The 16,514-nt window shown below is 41.2% G+C and overlaps 1 protein-coding gene across 2 annotated transcripts in view; it reads left to right on the top strand.

The window, feature by feature from the left end:
• The window catches only part of GLS (glutaminase), a 356,615-nt gene that overhangs the window by 139,608 nt on the left and 200,493 nt on the right, over positions 1–16,514 (top strand). For both annotated transcript variants that reach the window (XM_069983572.1, XM_069983573.1), the window contains exons 7-9: positions 4,146–4,204; positions 10,522–10,554; positions 14,717–14,775. In XM_069983572.1, coding sequence (XP_069839673.1) covers positions 4,146–4,204; positions 10,522–10,554; positions 14,717–14,775 — 151 coding nt within the window. The remainder of the gene's footprint in view (positions 1–4,145; positions 4,205–10,521; positions 10,555–14,716; positions 14,776–16,514) is intronic.

Raw genomic sequence — 16,514 nt, 5'->3', positions numbered from 1 at the left:
ACCTGACGCTCAGAAACTTCTTCAGCAAAATCTGCATTGAAAAAGCTAATTGGCGCTCCTTCCCTTCTGAGCCCCGCTGTGTGCCCATGCAGTGGTTTATGCTCACATATGAGGTACCGTTATACTCATGAGAACCTGCGGTACAAATTTTGGGGTACTTTTTTTCTCTTGTTCCTCGTGAAATTGAAAAATTTCAAACTAAAGGAACATATTATTGGAAAAATTCGAGTTTTTCATTTTTACTGTCTAATTTTGAATACTTTCCTCTAACACCTGTGGGGTCAAATTGCTCATCCTACCCCAAGATCAATTCTTTGAGGGGTGTACTTTCCAAAATGGGGTGACTTATGGGTTTTTTTCTCTCTGCTGACACTACAGGGGCACTGCAAATGCACCTGGTGCTCGGAAACTTCTTCAGCAAAATCTGCAATGGAAAAGCTAATTGGCGCTCCCTTCCTTCTGAGCCCCGCTGTGTGGCCATACAGTGGTTTACGCCCACATATGGGGAAGCCGTAGTACTCAAGAGAACATGTGTTACAAATTTTGGGGTGCTTTTTCTCTCATGTTCCTTTTGAAAATGAGAAACTTTAATCTAAATGTATATATTATTGGAAAATTTTAATTTTTCATTTTTTTACGGCCTAATGGTGAATACTTTCCTCCAGCCCCTGTAGGGTTAAAATGCTCATTATACCCCTAGATTAATTCTTTAAGGTGTCTAGTTTCCAAAATGGGGTCACTTATGGGGGTTTCCAGTATACAAACCTCCTAAATCAACTTAAAATAAGAACTGGTCCCTAAAAAAATCAGTTTTGGAAACTTTCACGAAAATGTGGTAATTTGCTGATACATTTCTAACCCCCGTAACACCCTAAAAAAGTAAAATATGTTTATGAAATGAAGCCAGAATAAAGAGGACATATTGGTAATGTGACTTAGTAACTAATTTATGTAATACAACTTTCTTTTTTTAGAAGCAGAGAATTTCAAAGTTCATAAAATGCTAATTTTTTCCATTTTTCATGATATTTTGATGTTTTTCACAAAAAACACACAAAGTAGTGACCAAATTTTGCCACTAATATAAAGTGCCATATGTGACGAAAAAACAATCTCAGAATCGCTAGCATACGTTAAAGCATCACTGAGCTATAAGCGCATAAAGTGAGACAGGTCAGATTTTGAAAAATGAGCCTGGTCTTTTAGGTGCAAATTGGCTTGGTCTTGAAGGGGTTAAATAATGCTTAGATGGGTGGTTGATTCACTATGTATAAATAACCATAAACGTGTGATCTGCATAGTCTGTCTTATCAATAAGTGCAGTAATTATATTTCCCAATAATTTAAACAATCTAATAAACACCATATGAAACCCTATAGTATCAAGTCAAAATTCTAAAAAAAAAAAAAAGGGCCATTGTACTCTCTAAAGTAAAAACAGTATTATTCATAATCAAGCATACAAAAGTTCATAGAGACATCAAGATAAAGTATTTATCAAAATTGCCCATGCAGAAGTACAACTCCCATCATCCCTCCACTGCATCAGACAATGCTGGGGATGTAGTCGGCACATCACTTTATTGCTCCAACAGTTTCAATGCATACTGTGTGGTAAGCAAAAGTAGTAGGCTCTCTAGCAAGTCCCCTTTTAATGTGTGTACATATATAAATAAATAATGAATAATACTGATTATGAAAAATGATTAAAAAAATGAAAAATGATGAGAAATAATGATATGAACTGAATTAATATTTACTATAGGAGTTGACACATATATATCATTTTAATATGTATAAAATATAAATATTACAATTATAAAATCATGATGAACATGGAAAAAAAAACATAAAAACATGAGTTAATTCAAGTATAGATGTAGTGGTGAACATAACTTAGTCGAGGTGCACATGTATAAGATACAGTGTGTGTTGTACTCGCGGCTTTGCAGGGTCCTTCCAAGTCTCTATTGGTGCTTATATTATATTGTTGTACTTCAAAAGTAAATTATTTGTCCTCTGTTTTTAGTTGATTATTGGTTAATATTTGTATATTTAGTAAGTTATTTCCATAGTGTTATTTATAATGGTAAATTGATTGGTGGGTATCCACCCCACACCGGTCCTGTAGCTTGTTTACACGACGGAGTCTCGGCGTCTACAGCCGGAGGGGCTGGACACATATACTGGAGGATGGTAGTCTCTTTCACTATGATGCAGCATCTGAAAATGTGATCTCCCCTCTGCCGGACGGTGGGTTTTTTGTGTCGGTACCGCTGGATTCGGAGGTACGTATCGGCAATCCTTCTCGTTGTATCACAGTGTGCACATCATTGGCTGGGCGTTCCTCCTTCAGTGGGTGAGGCGGCAGGATCGCTAGTTAGTGATCCAATATAGATGTGTACGTGGATCACACTGATATTAAGGGATGACACTATGGAATAGTGTCTGTATATTTGTTCACCACTCAGTTGCAACTTCTAGACGCGTTTCAGATTAATCCTCTATTCTTTACTCAGTAAAACGTTGCAAATGTTGTCTGTTCATTTGTATGGGATTTAAATATATGTTAAGTTCATGTTAATTGCTGACATGAAAGTAACACATATTCAAATCCCATACAAATCCTGTATAAGCTTTTGAATATAAGGCTACGTTCACACAGAGCAAAAGGGGCGGATTACGCGAGGAAATATTTCCGCCTGAAATCAACTGACGCTGAATTCCGAGCAGAATATAAGCAGAATGTAAGCAGAATCCCTGCGTATTCAGCTAGGAAAGTGTTCAGCTCGTAATCAGCTCTTGACAAATTCAGCGCAGAATACTCAAGGAATCCGCGCTGAATCCGCATCCATTCAGCGCTGAAATTCAGCGAGTATTTGGCGAGTAAACTAGACTATACCAGAATATATACTAGAATCCTCCCCCCCCCCTTTTTTCCCCATTTCCGCGCTGATTCAGCGCGTAATTTCCGCTTGTATTCCGCTTGTATTCCGCGCTGAAACAGAAAATCAGAGCCCCATTGGTTTGTATAGGCTTCTGCCAGCGGAAGAATGAACATGTTCATTCTTCTGGCGGAAAGCAGATTAGTTCAGTGCGGAAATTCCAACGTGTGAACTGCAGAGCAGAATTTCCATTCAACAAAATGGAAATTAGCTCTGCACCTATTTTAACTATTTATTAACTATTTGAACGAGCCGTAAGGCTACGTTCACAGAGAGCAAAAGGGGCGGATTACGTGAGGAAATATTTCCGCCTGAAATCAACTGACACTGAATTCCGAGCAGAATGTAAGCAGAATGTAAGCGGAATCCCTGCGTATTTCAGCGCGGAATACTCGAGGAATCCGCGCTGATTCCGCATGCATTCAGCGAGTATTCGGTGAGTGATAATTAGAGGGAGGTGCCAACAACAGTCTTGCAGACTTTGGACTAGACTAGACTATATGGTACCTGAAATTTCTAGAACAGATCACCTCAGAGCTGGCAAAGGAGAAGGAACTGAGCTGAGCAGAGAGAAGCTGACCAGAAATGGCAAAACATCACCTCTTTGCAATTGATGGAGATGCACTAATTTCAGAGGTATGTATGTATGTATGTTTTTTTGGGAAACTTTTGTTTTGGTCATATGCTGTGTGCATGCTGACATTTGTCATTTCTTTCTTGTGGGCCCCTGGTATCACCTCCTTTGGGTTGTCTTTGGATTTCCCCACTCTTTTTTTCCCCCCATTTCCACGCTGATTCAGCACGTTAATTCTGCTTGTATTACTCGCTGAATATGCGCGTATTCCACGCTGAAACAGAAAATCAGAGCCCCGTTGATTTGTATAGGCTTCCGCTAGCGGAAGAATGAACATGTTCATTTTTCTGGCGGAAAGCGGATTAGCCGCGGAACATTCAGTGCGGAAATTCCACCGTGTGAACTGCAGAACAGAATTTCCATTCAACACAATGGAAATTAGCTCTGCACCTATTTTAACGGCTGAAATTTCAGCGCTGATTCAGCGCAGAAATTCAGCTGCTTTTGCTCTGTGTTAACGAGCGTTAACAGCATTAAATCTAACTGAAATGCCATTTTTACTGAAGATACAAAATTTTAATCACATAAATAATAAAAAAAATGTTTCTATCTGTTTTGCATTCCAGAAAAACCACACAATCCAATGGTGAATGCTGGAGCAATTGTTGTCACTTCTTTAATAAAGGTATGCCTTCCTTTTACAAATAATAAATATTTGATACACTGATACGATTTTGCAAGTTTTGGCACCTATAAAAATGGAGAGGAGTGTAATTTTTATTGTTTTACACTTTAAGGCTATGTTCACACTACGTAAAACTACGGCCGTAGTTCTCGCCGCAGAACTACGGCCGTAGTTTTGCGGGGTGAAACATAGCCTTATTGTCAATTGGATCCCGGCCGGAGCGCACACACATCGTATGCGCTCCGACCAGGATCCCGAGCGGGGCCGGAAAAAACTGACAGGTCAGTTCACACAGTGAAGCAAGCGGCTGCGGCCACTTGCTTCACTGTGTGCTATGGGAAGCTCTGATGTGGCCTGAAAGATCACTTAAGTACCGGCCGAGATGATCCGGCCAGAGACCGGCCGTTCTGTGACCCGGCCGGGGTCACCGAACGGCCGGTCTCATGCAGCGTGTGCACATAGCCTAAGGCTATGTTCACACTACATAAGTGCCGCGGAACTTGCGTAGTGCTGCAGCCTAAGGAAATCCCGGACGGAGTGTATACTCTCCAGCCGGGATCCCATGCGGCGCCGTAGAAAGTTCTCTGCGGGCGCAATTCAGTGAATAGCGGCAGCAGAAAACCCTTTCAGTTCACACGATGGAGCGAGTGGCTCCGGCCGCTTGCTCTATTGTGTGCTGTGGGGAGTTATGATGCAGGCGCACACGGATGCGCCCGCATCAGAACTCTGCGAGCCGAAAGATCATCCATCCGGTACTGATCTTTTCAGAGGTCTCATATGCCATGTGAACATGGCCTAACTGTGAGAGAGGGAATCTATAAAAAACTATTTAAAAAAAAAAATCACAATTTTATATAATAGAAAAACAGAACTTTGTAAAGAAAGGTTTCTGTACCAAATACTGAGAGCAAATGTTTCCTGTAGTTCTTGACTAAGTTTTACCTGCATCACACCTACCTGCATTTTCTCCCACACCTCCCATACAGATGATCATTTTTCATTATTTCCAAATCTAGGAAGTCAATATTATTAGTGCCAAAATTTTATGTAAATTTTATCCCCCACTGATAACAGTTCAGTTCTCCAACGAAAATATTAGCTTTCTCCTCCTAGCCTTCCAAAACGATGAACAAATCGTCAATGTAATCGACAATAAAACAAACACAACTTTTTATAATAGCTGGACTGTGTGAAGACACTCACGTCAAAACGCCCCATAAAAAGATTAGCTAAACTAGGGGCGCAACGAGTGCCCATCACACAGCCCCTAGATTTTTTCTTATACACTCCTTCCTCAAAACTAAACACATTGAAGGGAATTTATCAAGGGTTTTAAATAATTGGATTTTCGCCCATTTTTGGTCTATTTTTGGTTTTTGGTTCTATTTATGAACCAGTATTCGACAGGCGAATATTTTTTAGATGCGACTTTTTTTAATCTGCCTAGACTCCTTAATAAATGCCCCCATTGTGTTCCAAAATGAATTTGATACCATCATAAATAAATTTGACTTGTGTATCCTGTAACTTCAAATAAAATATCACTGCTTTTAACCCCTAAACCAATATCGATATTTGAATTAAGTGACATGACAAGAGTGACAAAACAAAAATCCCTAGAGAAAATATGTGACTGTAATTCACAATGTAAAATTAATTGTGATAAATCCTGAACATAAGGTTGTGGAGTGGAGGATTTCTGTTCTGATTTCCAGTCTTACACAGTTCTCTCTGCTGCCACCTCTGTCCGTGACAGGAACTGTCCATAGCAGTAGCTAAGCATCATAGAAAACCACTACTGCGCTTGACAGTTCCTTTCAAAGAAGGAGGTGGCAGCAGAGAGCACTGTCAGATTTTAAAGAATACACCCGTTCCTGTAGAGCATACAGCAGCTGATACATACTGGAAGACTTTTAAATAGAGGTAACTTACAAATCTATATAACTTTCTGACACCAGTTGATTAGAAAGAAAAAAAAATTGCTGGAGTACCCCTTTTACACAGAATGCACAGTGATTTTAAATAAACATTATACAAGTATATACTGATTCTTTCCCCACAAAGATATGTTTCAATCTACTCTGTTTTTCTAGCTCTATAACCTGGTGTCAGATTCCCTTTTAAATGGCATTTAACTATTTAAAAATCTTACAATATGATTTTCTGGAATTTGTGTTATAAATTCTCTCTCACACAAAGTATATCTACAATTAACATTACAGTCCTCTTCATTATTTGTAGGTGTAGAAATCGGCAGTGTATCAAATACATATTTTCCCCACTATGTTTTTCATTTTAACTGTGTAATTTTGAATACTTTCCTCTAATACCTGTGGGGTCAAAATGCTCACCACACCCCAAAATGAACTCTTTGAGGGGTGTACTTTAGAAAATGGAGTGACTTATGTTTTTTTTTCTCTCTGCTGACACTACAGGGGCTCTGCAAACGCACCTGGCGCTCAGAAACTTCTTCAGCAAAATCTGCATTAAAAAAGCTAATTGGCGCTCCCTTCCTTCTGAGCCCCGCTGTGTGCCCATACAGTGGTTTACACTCACATATGGGGTACCATTGTACTCAGGAGAACCTGTGTTAGTAATTTTGGGTTCCTTTTTTTTCTCATGTTCTTTTTGAAAATTAGAAACTTTAATCTAAACGTATATATATTATTGGAAAATTAAAATTTTCAATTTTTTTAAGGCCTAATTGTGAACACTTTCCTCCAGCCCCTGTAGGGTTAAAATGCTAATTATACCCCTAGAATAATTCTTTAAGGTGTCTAGTTTCCAAAATGGGGTCACTTATGGGGGTTTCCAGTATACAAGCCTCCTAAATCAATAAAAAAAAAAAAACTGGTCCCTAAAAAAATCAGTTTTGCAAATTTCATGAAAATTTGATAATTTGCTGATACATTTCTATGCCCCATAACACCCTAAAAAAGTTAAATATGTTTACCAAATTATGCCAGAATAAAGAAGACATATTGATAATGTGATTTAGTAACTAATTTATGTGCTATGACTTCCTTTTTTAAGAAGCAGGGAATTTCAAAGTTCATAAAATGCTAATTTTTCAAATTTTTCATGATATTTTGATCATTTTCACAAAAAACACACAAAGTAGTGACCAAATTTTGCCACTAACATAAAGTGCCATATGTGACGAAAAAACAATCTCAGAATCGCTAGCATACGTTAAAGCATCACTGAGCTATAAGCGCATAAAGTGAGACAGGTCAGATTTAAATAAAAAATTGCTTGTCATTAAGGCCAAAACAGGCTTTAGAGGCAGGGGGTTAATTATGGGAAATGCACATATACTGCAATTTCCCTTAATTTAGTAGATCATGGAGTGTTAGAATTCTGTCAAAAACTGTGACGTCACGAATCACTTGTAATTCCTATGGAGTGTCCATTGACTTCTATATATAGTGCGCCCCCTGCTGGACACACTATGGATTCAATTGATGTCTATGTAAAAACGTAATGTAATGTACAGTATGTTTTTAATTGAATACATTTATGGAATACTTTGGGGAGCAAGTGTCCTTGCTCTCCAAAGTAATCCATACATGTATTTAATCAATACATTTGGAGGGCACAGAGCAGGGAGGGAGAGAGGTGCATGTGCATCTATATACCTCCCACCTCCCTCCCTACTCTGTGCTGGACACATATACACTGTACTACTCCTCCCATCATCTGCTCATAGTATGAGCAGATGATGGGGGAGTAGTACCAGGGCTTTCCCCATCACATCTCTCACTGGGCGCAGAGGGGGAGCCGCTCCTCACACAAGGGCTTCTGTGCGCCATCATGCCCCCTCCGCTCCCCCGCATCCTTCTCCCAGGATCCACAGGAACTTCAAACTATCCCGGGGCTGACTCACCGCCCGGCCGCCGTTCTCTGCTCACACACATACCGGCTTCCGGTCCGGAGCGCCGTGCTCCCTGCAAGGTGGGGGAGGGCAGACGCGGCCAGTGTTTGTGAGCCGTGTCCGCCCTCGTCCGTCCTCCCCCACCCCGCAGGGAGCACTGCGTTTCCAGTGTCCCCGGCCGGCAAGCAGCCTTTGTGTGTCAGTGCAGGCCGGGAACCGATGTGTGTGAGCGTAGAGGGGCGGCCGGGCGGTGAGTCAGCCCCGGGATAGTTTGAAGTTCCTGCAGATCCTGCGAGAAGGAGGAGGGGGCGCAGAGGGGGCATGATGGTGCACAGAAGCCCTTGTGTGAGGAGCGACTCCCCCTGTGCCCGGTGGGAGAGATGTGATGGGGAAAGCCCTGATACTACTCCCCCATCATCTGCTCATACTATGAACAGATGATGGGAGTAGTAGTACAGTGCATATGTGGTGGCTGGGGAGGGGAGGGGGTTCAGGCTCATACTACATGGTTAACAGACCTCAGGACAGATCTTGGTTGAAAAGCAGCTATCCGAAAGTACAAGTTGTTTGAGGGGGGGGCACAGATTGTGGGTACAGAGTCGCTTTAAGTTGATCTAAAGCCTACCCAATGCATATGTTACCATTGGCAGTCTGAGTTTGTGGTGTGTCTAGCATGCCCCTTGTTTCATAGGATGGCAGCTGAATTGAGTTTACTGTGAAATTCTAATGCAGCAACTTCCCCAAATTTTAAACATTCTAGCTTGCTTTAAAAAGGTCCTGGCAGTTACTAATTAAATGTTATCATTGGAGTAAATGATTAGCTATTAATAATAAAAATCCCATTAAAAATCAATGATATGCTAAAACAATCAACAATCCTTTGGGTTAAAGGAAAACTAGCAGCAGATTATAAGCATCTAACCTGCTAATATGTCCCTATAGCGCACAAGGTTCTGAGGATGAACATAATTTTCTCACTTTGATCCTCAGCACAGTTTTTGGGAACTTTAGCTCAATTGCATCTAATAAACTACAGTTTGGGGCACTGGGTGCAGAATACTACCCTCTCTGACCAGCCTGCCCTCCTAATGAATATCCTTTCCGCTCTCTGCTGTAATGAGCACCAGAGTGACATCGCTGCAGAGCGCTGCCCCTATATTGTTTAGGGAGGCGGGCCGGCTGGCCTACTGTAGGTGGTGGTCCCGCTCCAGTGCACCAAACCACCTAATTTACATATCTTTACGGTAGAAACACACATGCCTTATCCACATTGGATTTCATGCTGTGAGTTTGCAGCAAAATCTGCTGCGAATACCTTCAGCGTCAGTTTCAGTGTGATTCCACACTTGCAGTGGGATTGTCATCCCACTGCGAGTATGTAAATGTCACACCCCTTAACCTTCCGCTGCCCGGACTATACTTTACCTGTTCCACTCTCTGGCTGCATCTGAGGCTCCCAGCTCCCGTAAGTCCCGTGCAGCCAATCAGCGCCTGCGGGGGGCCGTGCACTAATTGGCTGTGCAGGAACTGGGAGCCTCAGGTGCAGCTGGAGCGCGGACCAGGTGGTCCTTGCGGTGGCTGATAAAGGGGGCAGGCATTTACATACTCGCAGCGGGATGACTGTGTATGGAATCACATTGAATCTGATGGTGAAGGTATCTGTAGCGGATTTCGCTGCGAACTCACAGAGTGTAATGCGCTGCTGATACAGTATGTGTGAATCTAGCCTTATAATGAACTACAAAGTTCTGGAAAATGGCACTAAACTTAAAGTAAAAAAAAATACCTTAATTATAAGCACCACTTGTACTATACAGACATATCAGCCGGTTTGATGCTACTAATCTGATGATAGTTTCTCTTTAAAGGGGTTGTCTAGCAAAAATCTTTTTCTCTCAAATCAACTGATATCAGAAAGTTATATAGATTTGTAATTCACTTCTATTAAAAAATCTTAAGTCTTCCCATACTTATCAGCTCCTATATGTCATGCAGGAAATGTTGTTTTATTTTCAGTCTTACACAGTGCTCTCTGCTGACATTTCTGGCTGAGACAGGAGCTCTGTCTCCGTTTTCTATGAATCCACATAGAATACCTCCCCTGCTCTGGGCATTTCCTGTCTCGGCCAGAGATGTCCGCAGAGAGCACTGTGTCAGTCTGAAAAGAAAACATAATTTCCTGCATGACATATAGTATCTAAGTATGGGAACACTTAAGATTTTTTTATAGAAATTAATTACAAATCTGTATAACTTTCGGATACCAGTTGATTTAAAAGAAAAAGATTTTCACTGGACAACCCCTTTGCTGATATCTTGCTTTAAATGCCTTTTTAAAAAACAGTGTTATAATGTTAAAAAGTATTGGATATCAGAAACAAATTGTGCGTTCTTTGCATTATGCTGCTTCTGTAAATTATATCAACTTTTTTTTTTATTCCAGCAAGGAGCAAGTAATGCTGAAAAGTTTGACTATGTAAGTATCAGAATATTATTCTTTTTTTAAATAGAATTTTCCATTTTTATGGAAACAAAACAAAACAAAACAAAAAAATAATTGACAAAATGAAAGCAGAATTTACAAGTACAGTCATGGCCAAAAGTTTTGAGAATGACACACATATTATATTTTCGCATGATCTGCTTCCCTCTGATTTTTATGGCTGTGTGTTTGTCAGATGTTTTTATCACATACAGAAATATAATTGCAATCATATTATGAGTAACAAAAGCTTATATTGACAGTAATGCCTTATTCACACATCAGTATATTTTTCCAATTCGCAAATTTTAGTCAGTAACAATCCGCAAATTCAGTCCGTATTGCATCAGTAAATAAATATGGACCCCATAGAGTTGTATTGGGTGTGTCAGTTACTGTCCATACTAGGGCCTGTCCTTTTTTTTTTTTTTTTTTGCGGAACGGATTGCAGCCCAGTACACAACGCGGATGTGTTTATGGGTCCATTGAAATACATTGGTCCTATTTTTCTGCGGATCCGCAATTGCGGACAGGAACAGGATGTGTGAATAGGGCGTTAGAATGAGTTAATGCAGCAAGTCAATATTTGCAGTGTTGACCCTTCTTCTTCAGGACCTCTGCAATTCTCCCTGGCATGCTCTCAATCAACTTCTGGACCAAATCCTGACTAATAGCAGTCCATTCTTGCACAATCAATGCTTGCATTTTGTCAGAATTTGTTGGGTTTTGTTTGTCCACCCGTCTCTTGATGATTGACCACAAGTTCTCAATAAGATTAAGATCTGGGGAGTTTCCAGGCCATGGACCCAAAATCTCTGTTTTGTTCCCTGAGCCATTTAGTTATCACCTTTGCTTTATGGCAAGGTACTCCATCATGCTGGAAAAGGCATTGTTGATCGCCAAACTGCTCTTTGACGGTTGAGAGAAGTTGCTCTTGGAGGACATTCTGGTACCATTCTTTATTCATGGCTGTGTTTTTAGGCAAGACTGTGCGAGAGCTGATTCCCTTGGCCAAGAAGCAACCCCACACATGAATGGTTTCAGGATGCTTGACAGTTGGCATGAGACAAGACTGGTGGTAGCGCTCACCTTGTCTTCTCCGAATAAGCTGTTTTCCAGATGTCCCGAACAATCGGAAAGGGGATTCATCAGAGAAAATGACTTTACCCCAGTCCTCCCCTGTCCACTACCTGTACCTTTTGCAGAATATCAGTCTGCCCCTTATGTTTTTTCTTGAGAGAAGTGGCTTTTTTGCTGCCCTCCTTGAGACTAGTAATGTCACGATACCAAAATTTTGAGTTCGATACCAATACTCGATTATTTATTTCAATACCCGATACCAATTCGATACCCAAGTATGAGAAAAAGCTACACCCCCCAACCGTTTTTACGCCGTTAAGGTCTTCAGGTCTGCACTATTACGGATATCTTTTGGTGTAATAGGGCCCTTGGGTGACAAGGTGTGTCCACAAGATTGCACGTGAGCTTTGTGATAAAATTGTATGAGAAAACTTTGTGGGTGGGTAGTAGGAGCTGCAAGGTCGTAGGGGTTTGTCTGAGGGATGGAGTAGGAGACAGCAAAGGGGACACAAACGGTTGTAGCAGATTGGGAAAGTAGCAGAAAAAGAAAAGAAGACAGGGACTGTCTGGTGACCATATTAAAAGAGAAGGGGCACAAAGTGACGGGGGTCTGGAGCAGACACAAGGTAGAAATAAATTTGTGAATGAGGTGAGGAGTGTGGTACCAGCACATTATTAATTTATATTGAATTTCCTTGTACTGAGTGCATAGCAAGGAATTCGCTGCCTTCTGCCATATTACTTGCTAAGTAGAAAATCAAATTGAAGTTCCCATGTCCCACTCCCACTTGTGCATAGAACCATGTCCTGCGGTGTCAGCTGGGAAGAGCAATCAATAAATATCTATGATTAAACCCTTTGGGGTTTGCACCTTAAGGCCGGGTTCACTTACTGTAAAATAGTGCAGTACTGGCCGGATGAACTTCATTTATGTTTAATTGGGATATTGGCGCACACAGATACGCCCCCATCCCAATTCACCACAACATACGATGATTTTAAATTCAATGTGATGCAATCACACTCCATGGGTGTCTGAATTAGCCCGAATCGCAGCCCCTCGATGCATATGGAAAAAATTAGAGGAGACACAGGGAATCCTGGCGTGTACCATTGTGCATAGGGAAGGGCAGGGACATTGCGTTCAGAAGTCTGACTGCAGATATTGGGGCAAAGTCTCACAGGCTTGCTCTCACAGGCAATGGAGAGCAGTAAGAAACTTGCCACGGAAGCTCAGGTGTTCAAAGCGGAAGAGCATAAAACCAACCTCAACCTAAAAGACCAAACCTATTTGGGCCTTAATGACCAGGCTCATTTTCCAAAATCTGATCTGTCTCACTTTATGTGCTTATAGCTCACTGATGCTTTAACATATGCTAGCGATTTGGAGGCTTGTATACTGGAAACTCACATAGGTGGCCCCATTTTGGAAACTACACACCTTAAAAAATTAATCTAGGGGTATAATAAGCATTTTGACCCTACAAGTGCTTGAGGAAAGTATTTATCATTAGGTTATAAAAAATGGATAATAAAATTTTTTCCAATATATTCGTTTAGATTAAAGTATCTAATTTTCACAAGCAACATGAGAGAAAATGCACCCCAAAATTTGTAACGCAGTACAACGGTACCCCACATGTGGGCATAAACCACTGTGTGGGCACACAGCAGGGCTTAGAATGGAAGGAACGCCAATTAACATTTTAGGTGCAGATTTTGCTGAAGAAGTTTCTGAGTGCCAGGCTCAGGGTCCCTGTAGTGTTAACAGAATAATCACCCCTCAAAAATTCTTCTTGGATGTGGTGAGCATTTTGACCCCACAGGTATTAGAGGAAAGTATTTAAAATAAGACAGTAAAAATGAAAAATTAGCTTTTTTTCCAATAATATGTATGTTTAGTTTAAAATGTCTCAATTTCACAAGGAACAGGAGAGAAATGCACCCCAAAGACTTGAGATGAGACTTGAGACAGAGTAAATGACACGTCTGGCCCTTTTGAACAGCAGTTGATTTAAAAGAAAAAAAAAATGCCGAAGTTGCCCTTTAAAGCGTACCCACAATCTGACCCACCTTAAAGGGGTAGTGCACAAAAAAAAAATTTCTTTCAAATCAACTGCTACCATGAAGTGCCAGAGATTTGTAATTTACTTCTATTAAAAAATCTCAAGCCTTCCAGTACTTATCAGCTGCTGTATGCCCAGCAGGAAGTGGTGTTTTCTTTCCTGTCTGATACAGTGCTCTCTGTTGCCTCCTCTGTCCATGTCAGGAACTGTCCAGAGAAGGAGCAAATCCCCATAGAAAACCTCTCCTGCTCTCCAGACTGGAAATAATACCACTTCCTGCTTGGCATACAGCAGCTGATAAGTATTGGAAGGCTTGAGATTTTTTAATAGAAGTAAATTACAAATCTCTGGCACTTCATGGCAGCAGTTGATTTGAAGGAAAAATTTTTTTGGTGCACTACCCCTTTAACTACTTGTACTATCAGCTGCTTTTAATCCAAGATCTGTCCTGGGGTCCGTTCGGCAGGTGATGCAGTTATTGTCCTGTCCTGTTAAATTGGCAAAGTCTAGAGTGTGTGTGCCTTAGGACTGCGACGCCCCTCCATCCTTCCTCCCCGCCCTCCTCATCATCAGGAATGCCCCGGGTAGGATTATACCTATTTATCACGTGTCTGAACTCTGCACAGGTGCCTTAACGATCCAGCACATGTGATGAATAGGAGAAATTGTTCTAGGGGCATCCCTAATGATGAAGAGGGCAAGGAGGAGGGGTGTCGCAATCCTAGGGCATGTGTACTCTAGGACAGGCCAATTCGACACAGGGCTGCAAGTTTAAAAGTTATTTAGGGCAATATGCAGTTATTGCCCTAAATAACTTTTAAACTTGCAGCCCTATGTTGAATACTTACTGAACGGAACACAGGACAGGTCTTGGATTAAAAGTAGCTATCTGATGGTACAAGTGGTTTGGGGGGGTCACATTGTGGATACAGAGTTGCTTGAAGTTCTTAGTACTATCAAACCTGTTTAATGTGTGTTTTTATTTTATTTTATTTTTTTTCATGTTTTAGGTAATGCAGTTCCTAAATAAGATGGCTGGCAATGAATATGTTGGATTCAGTAATGCCACGTAAGTATACACAACCATCTTACATAAAACTGACTTAGTGTCCCACATGATGTAATAAAATTTATTCTTACCACCTCTGATTGTTAAGTCCATCCCTGAGGTTATACTTTACTCTAGGCTCTAAATGAGCACTCTTTCAAAATGTAAATGAACAGGGGATGTGAAATGAAGCATGTTTGTGATTTTACATTATTATTATTATATATTTTTTTTGTTATCATGCCTCGAACTCTTGTACTGGCTTGGTAGAACTTTCCAACCAGCATAAGATCAAAAAGCTGCCTTTAGAGGTCTAGATTTTGATTTCATACAAGTATAGCTTTGTTTTAAAACATGATAGCTAAAAAAAATTATTTAATATAAATTGCAAACATCCCTGTTGATTTACTTAGCATAAATCATTAGGACAAAGAGCTATAAGAAAAAAATGAATTGCACCTTATAAAAACAAATTTTTGTCCCCCTTTGACCTCACTCCCGCAAACTGATGGTACTGTTGGATAGCCATATTCAATCCAAGTGCTGTACCATGGTCTGTTGGCTGCTTATGCCTTTGGTTTCATAAAACACATCATTTATCCCAGCGGTGATGTCAAAGAGGCAGGGCGTAGAGCATCTGTGGCTTAGATCTGCACTTTTCAGGTCCTCCTCCGTGCCCTCCTTCTCTAAAGCGACGCTCCCTGGCCAGGATAATTTTCTTTGGCACCATCCAAATCTAAAAGGCGCATGCATGGTGAGAGGTCTGGTCTCCAGTTTCCAGTCACTCTCATTGTATGTGTGCCACAAAAGTGACAGATCCCAACACAGAAGCAGTAGATGGTGCAGGCACAATTATTAGGTAGCCTAGAGCAGTGCTTCTCAAACTGTGGGGCGAGCCTCAGAAGTAAGGTGCCCCCTAGTTGTAGGTGAGGCACAGCTGGGAAGGCAGTTTTAAAAGTGACTATAAGCTGCACAGTTGTTTCCCTGGCTGTAACAATCTCTGTTTTAGGAACATTATTGTCTTCTTTTTTTTTTTTTTTTTTTTAATTTTAAAGTGACTCTGTACCCACAATCTGACACCCCCAAACCGCTTGTACCTTCAGATAGCTGCTTTTAATCCAAGATCTGTCCTGGGATCCGTACGGCCCTTTGGCCGTGGCTTACATTGTGTATGCATTAGGCTGGCACAACCTCTCTGTCCCTCCTCCCCACCCTCCTCATCATTAGGAATGCTCCAGGCAGATTGCCTCCTATTCATCAGCTGTGAGAGGCCGGCACATGGGCTGGATCGTTAAGGCACCTGTGTAGTTTTCACTGCAGAAGAATAGGAAAAATAGTGAAGAGGGTGGGGAGGAGGAACGGAGAGGTTGTACTAGCCTAATGCATACACAAACTAAGCCGCGGCCATAGGGCACGCGGCTGCCAGTTTAAAAGTTGTTTTTATGACAATAACTGCATCACCTGCCGAACGTACCACAGGACAAATCTTGGATTAAAAGCTATCTGAAGGTACAAGTGGTTTGGGGGGGGGAGGGGTCAGATTGTGGGTACAGAGTCGCTTTAATGTTATACAAAGTTCAGGAGACACAAACAGTGCTTGCACTGGATTCTTTTGGCGCCAAAGATGATGATCCTGCCATAGGAGAATCAATTAAGAGAAGTACGGCGAGAAGGAAAACCAGAGAGGCGGTGCAGGCCTATGGCATGGATACTCTTGGCCCCAATTCTATGACACTTCACCTCAAGATGTTTTGTAACGA

This window comes from Dendropsophus ebraccatus, chromosome 9 (genome assembly GCF_027789765.1).
Source record: "Dendropsophus ebraccatus isolate aDenEbr1 chromosome 9, aDenEbr1.pat, whole genome shotgun sequence".
Lineage (NCBI taxonomy): Eukaryota > Metazoa > Chordata > Amphibia > Anura > Hylidae > Dendropsophus > Dendropsophus ebraccatus.
This window is presented reverse-complemented; position numbering and strand designations above follow the sequence as displayed.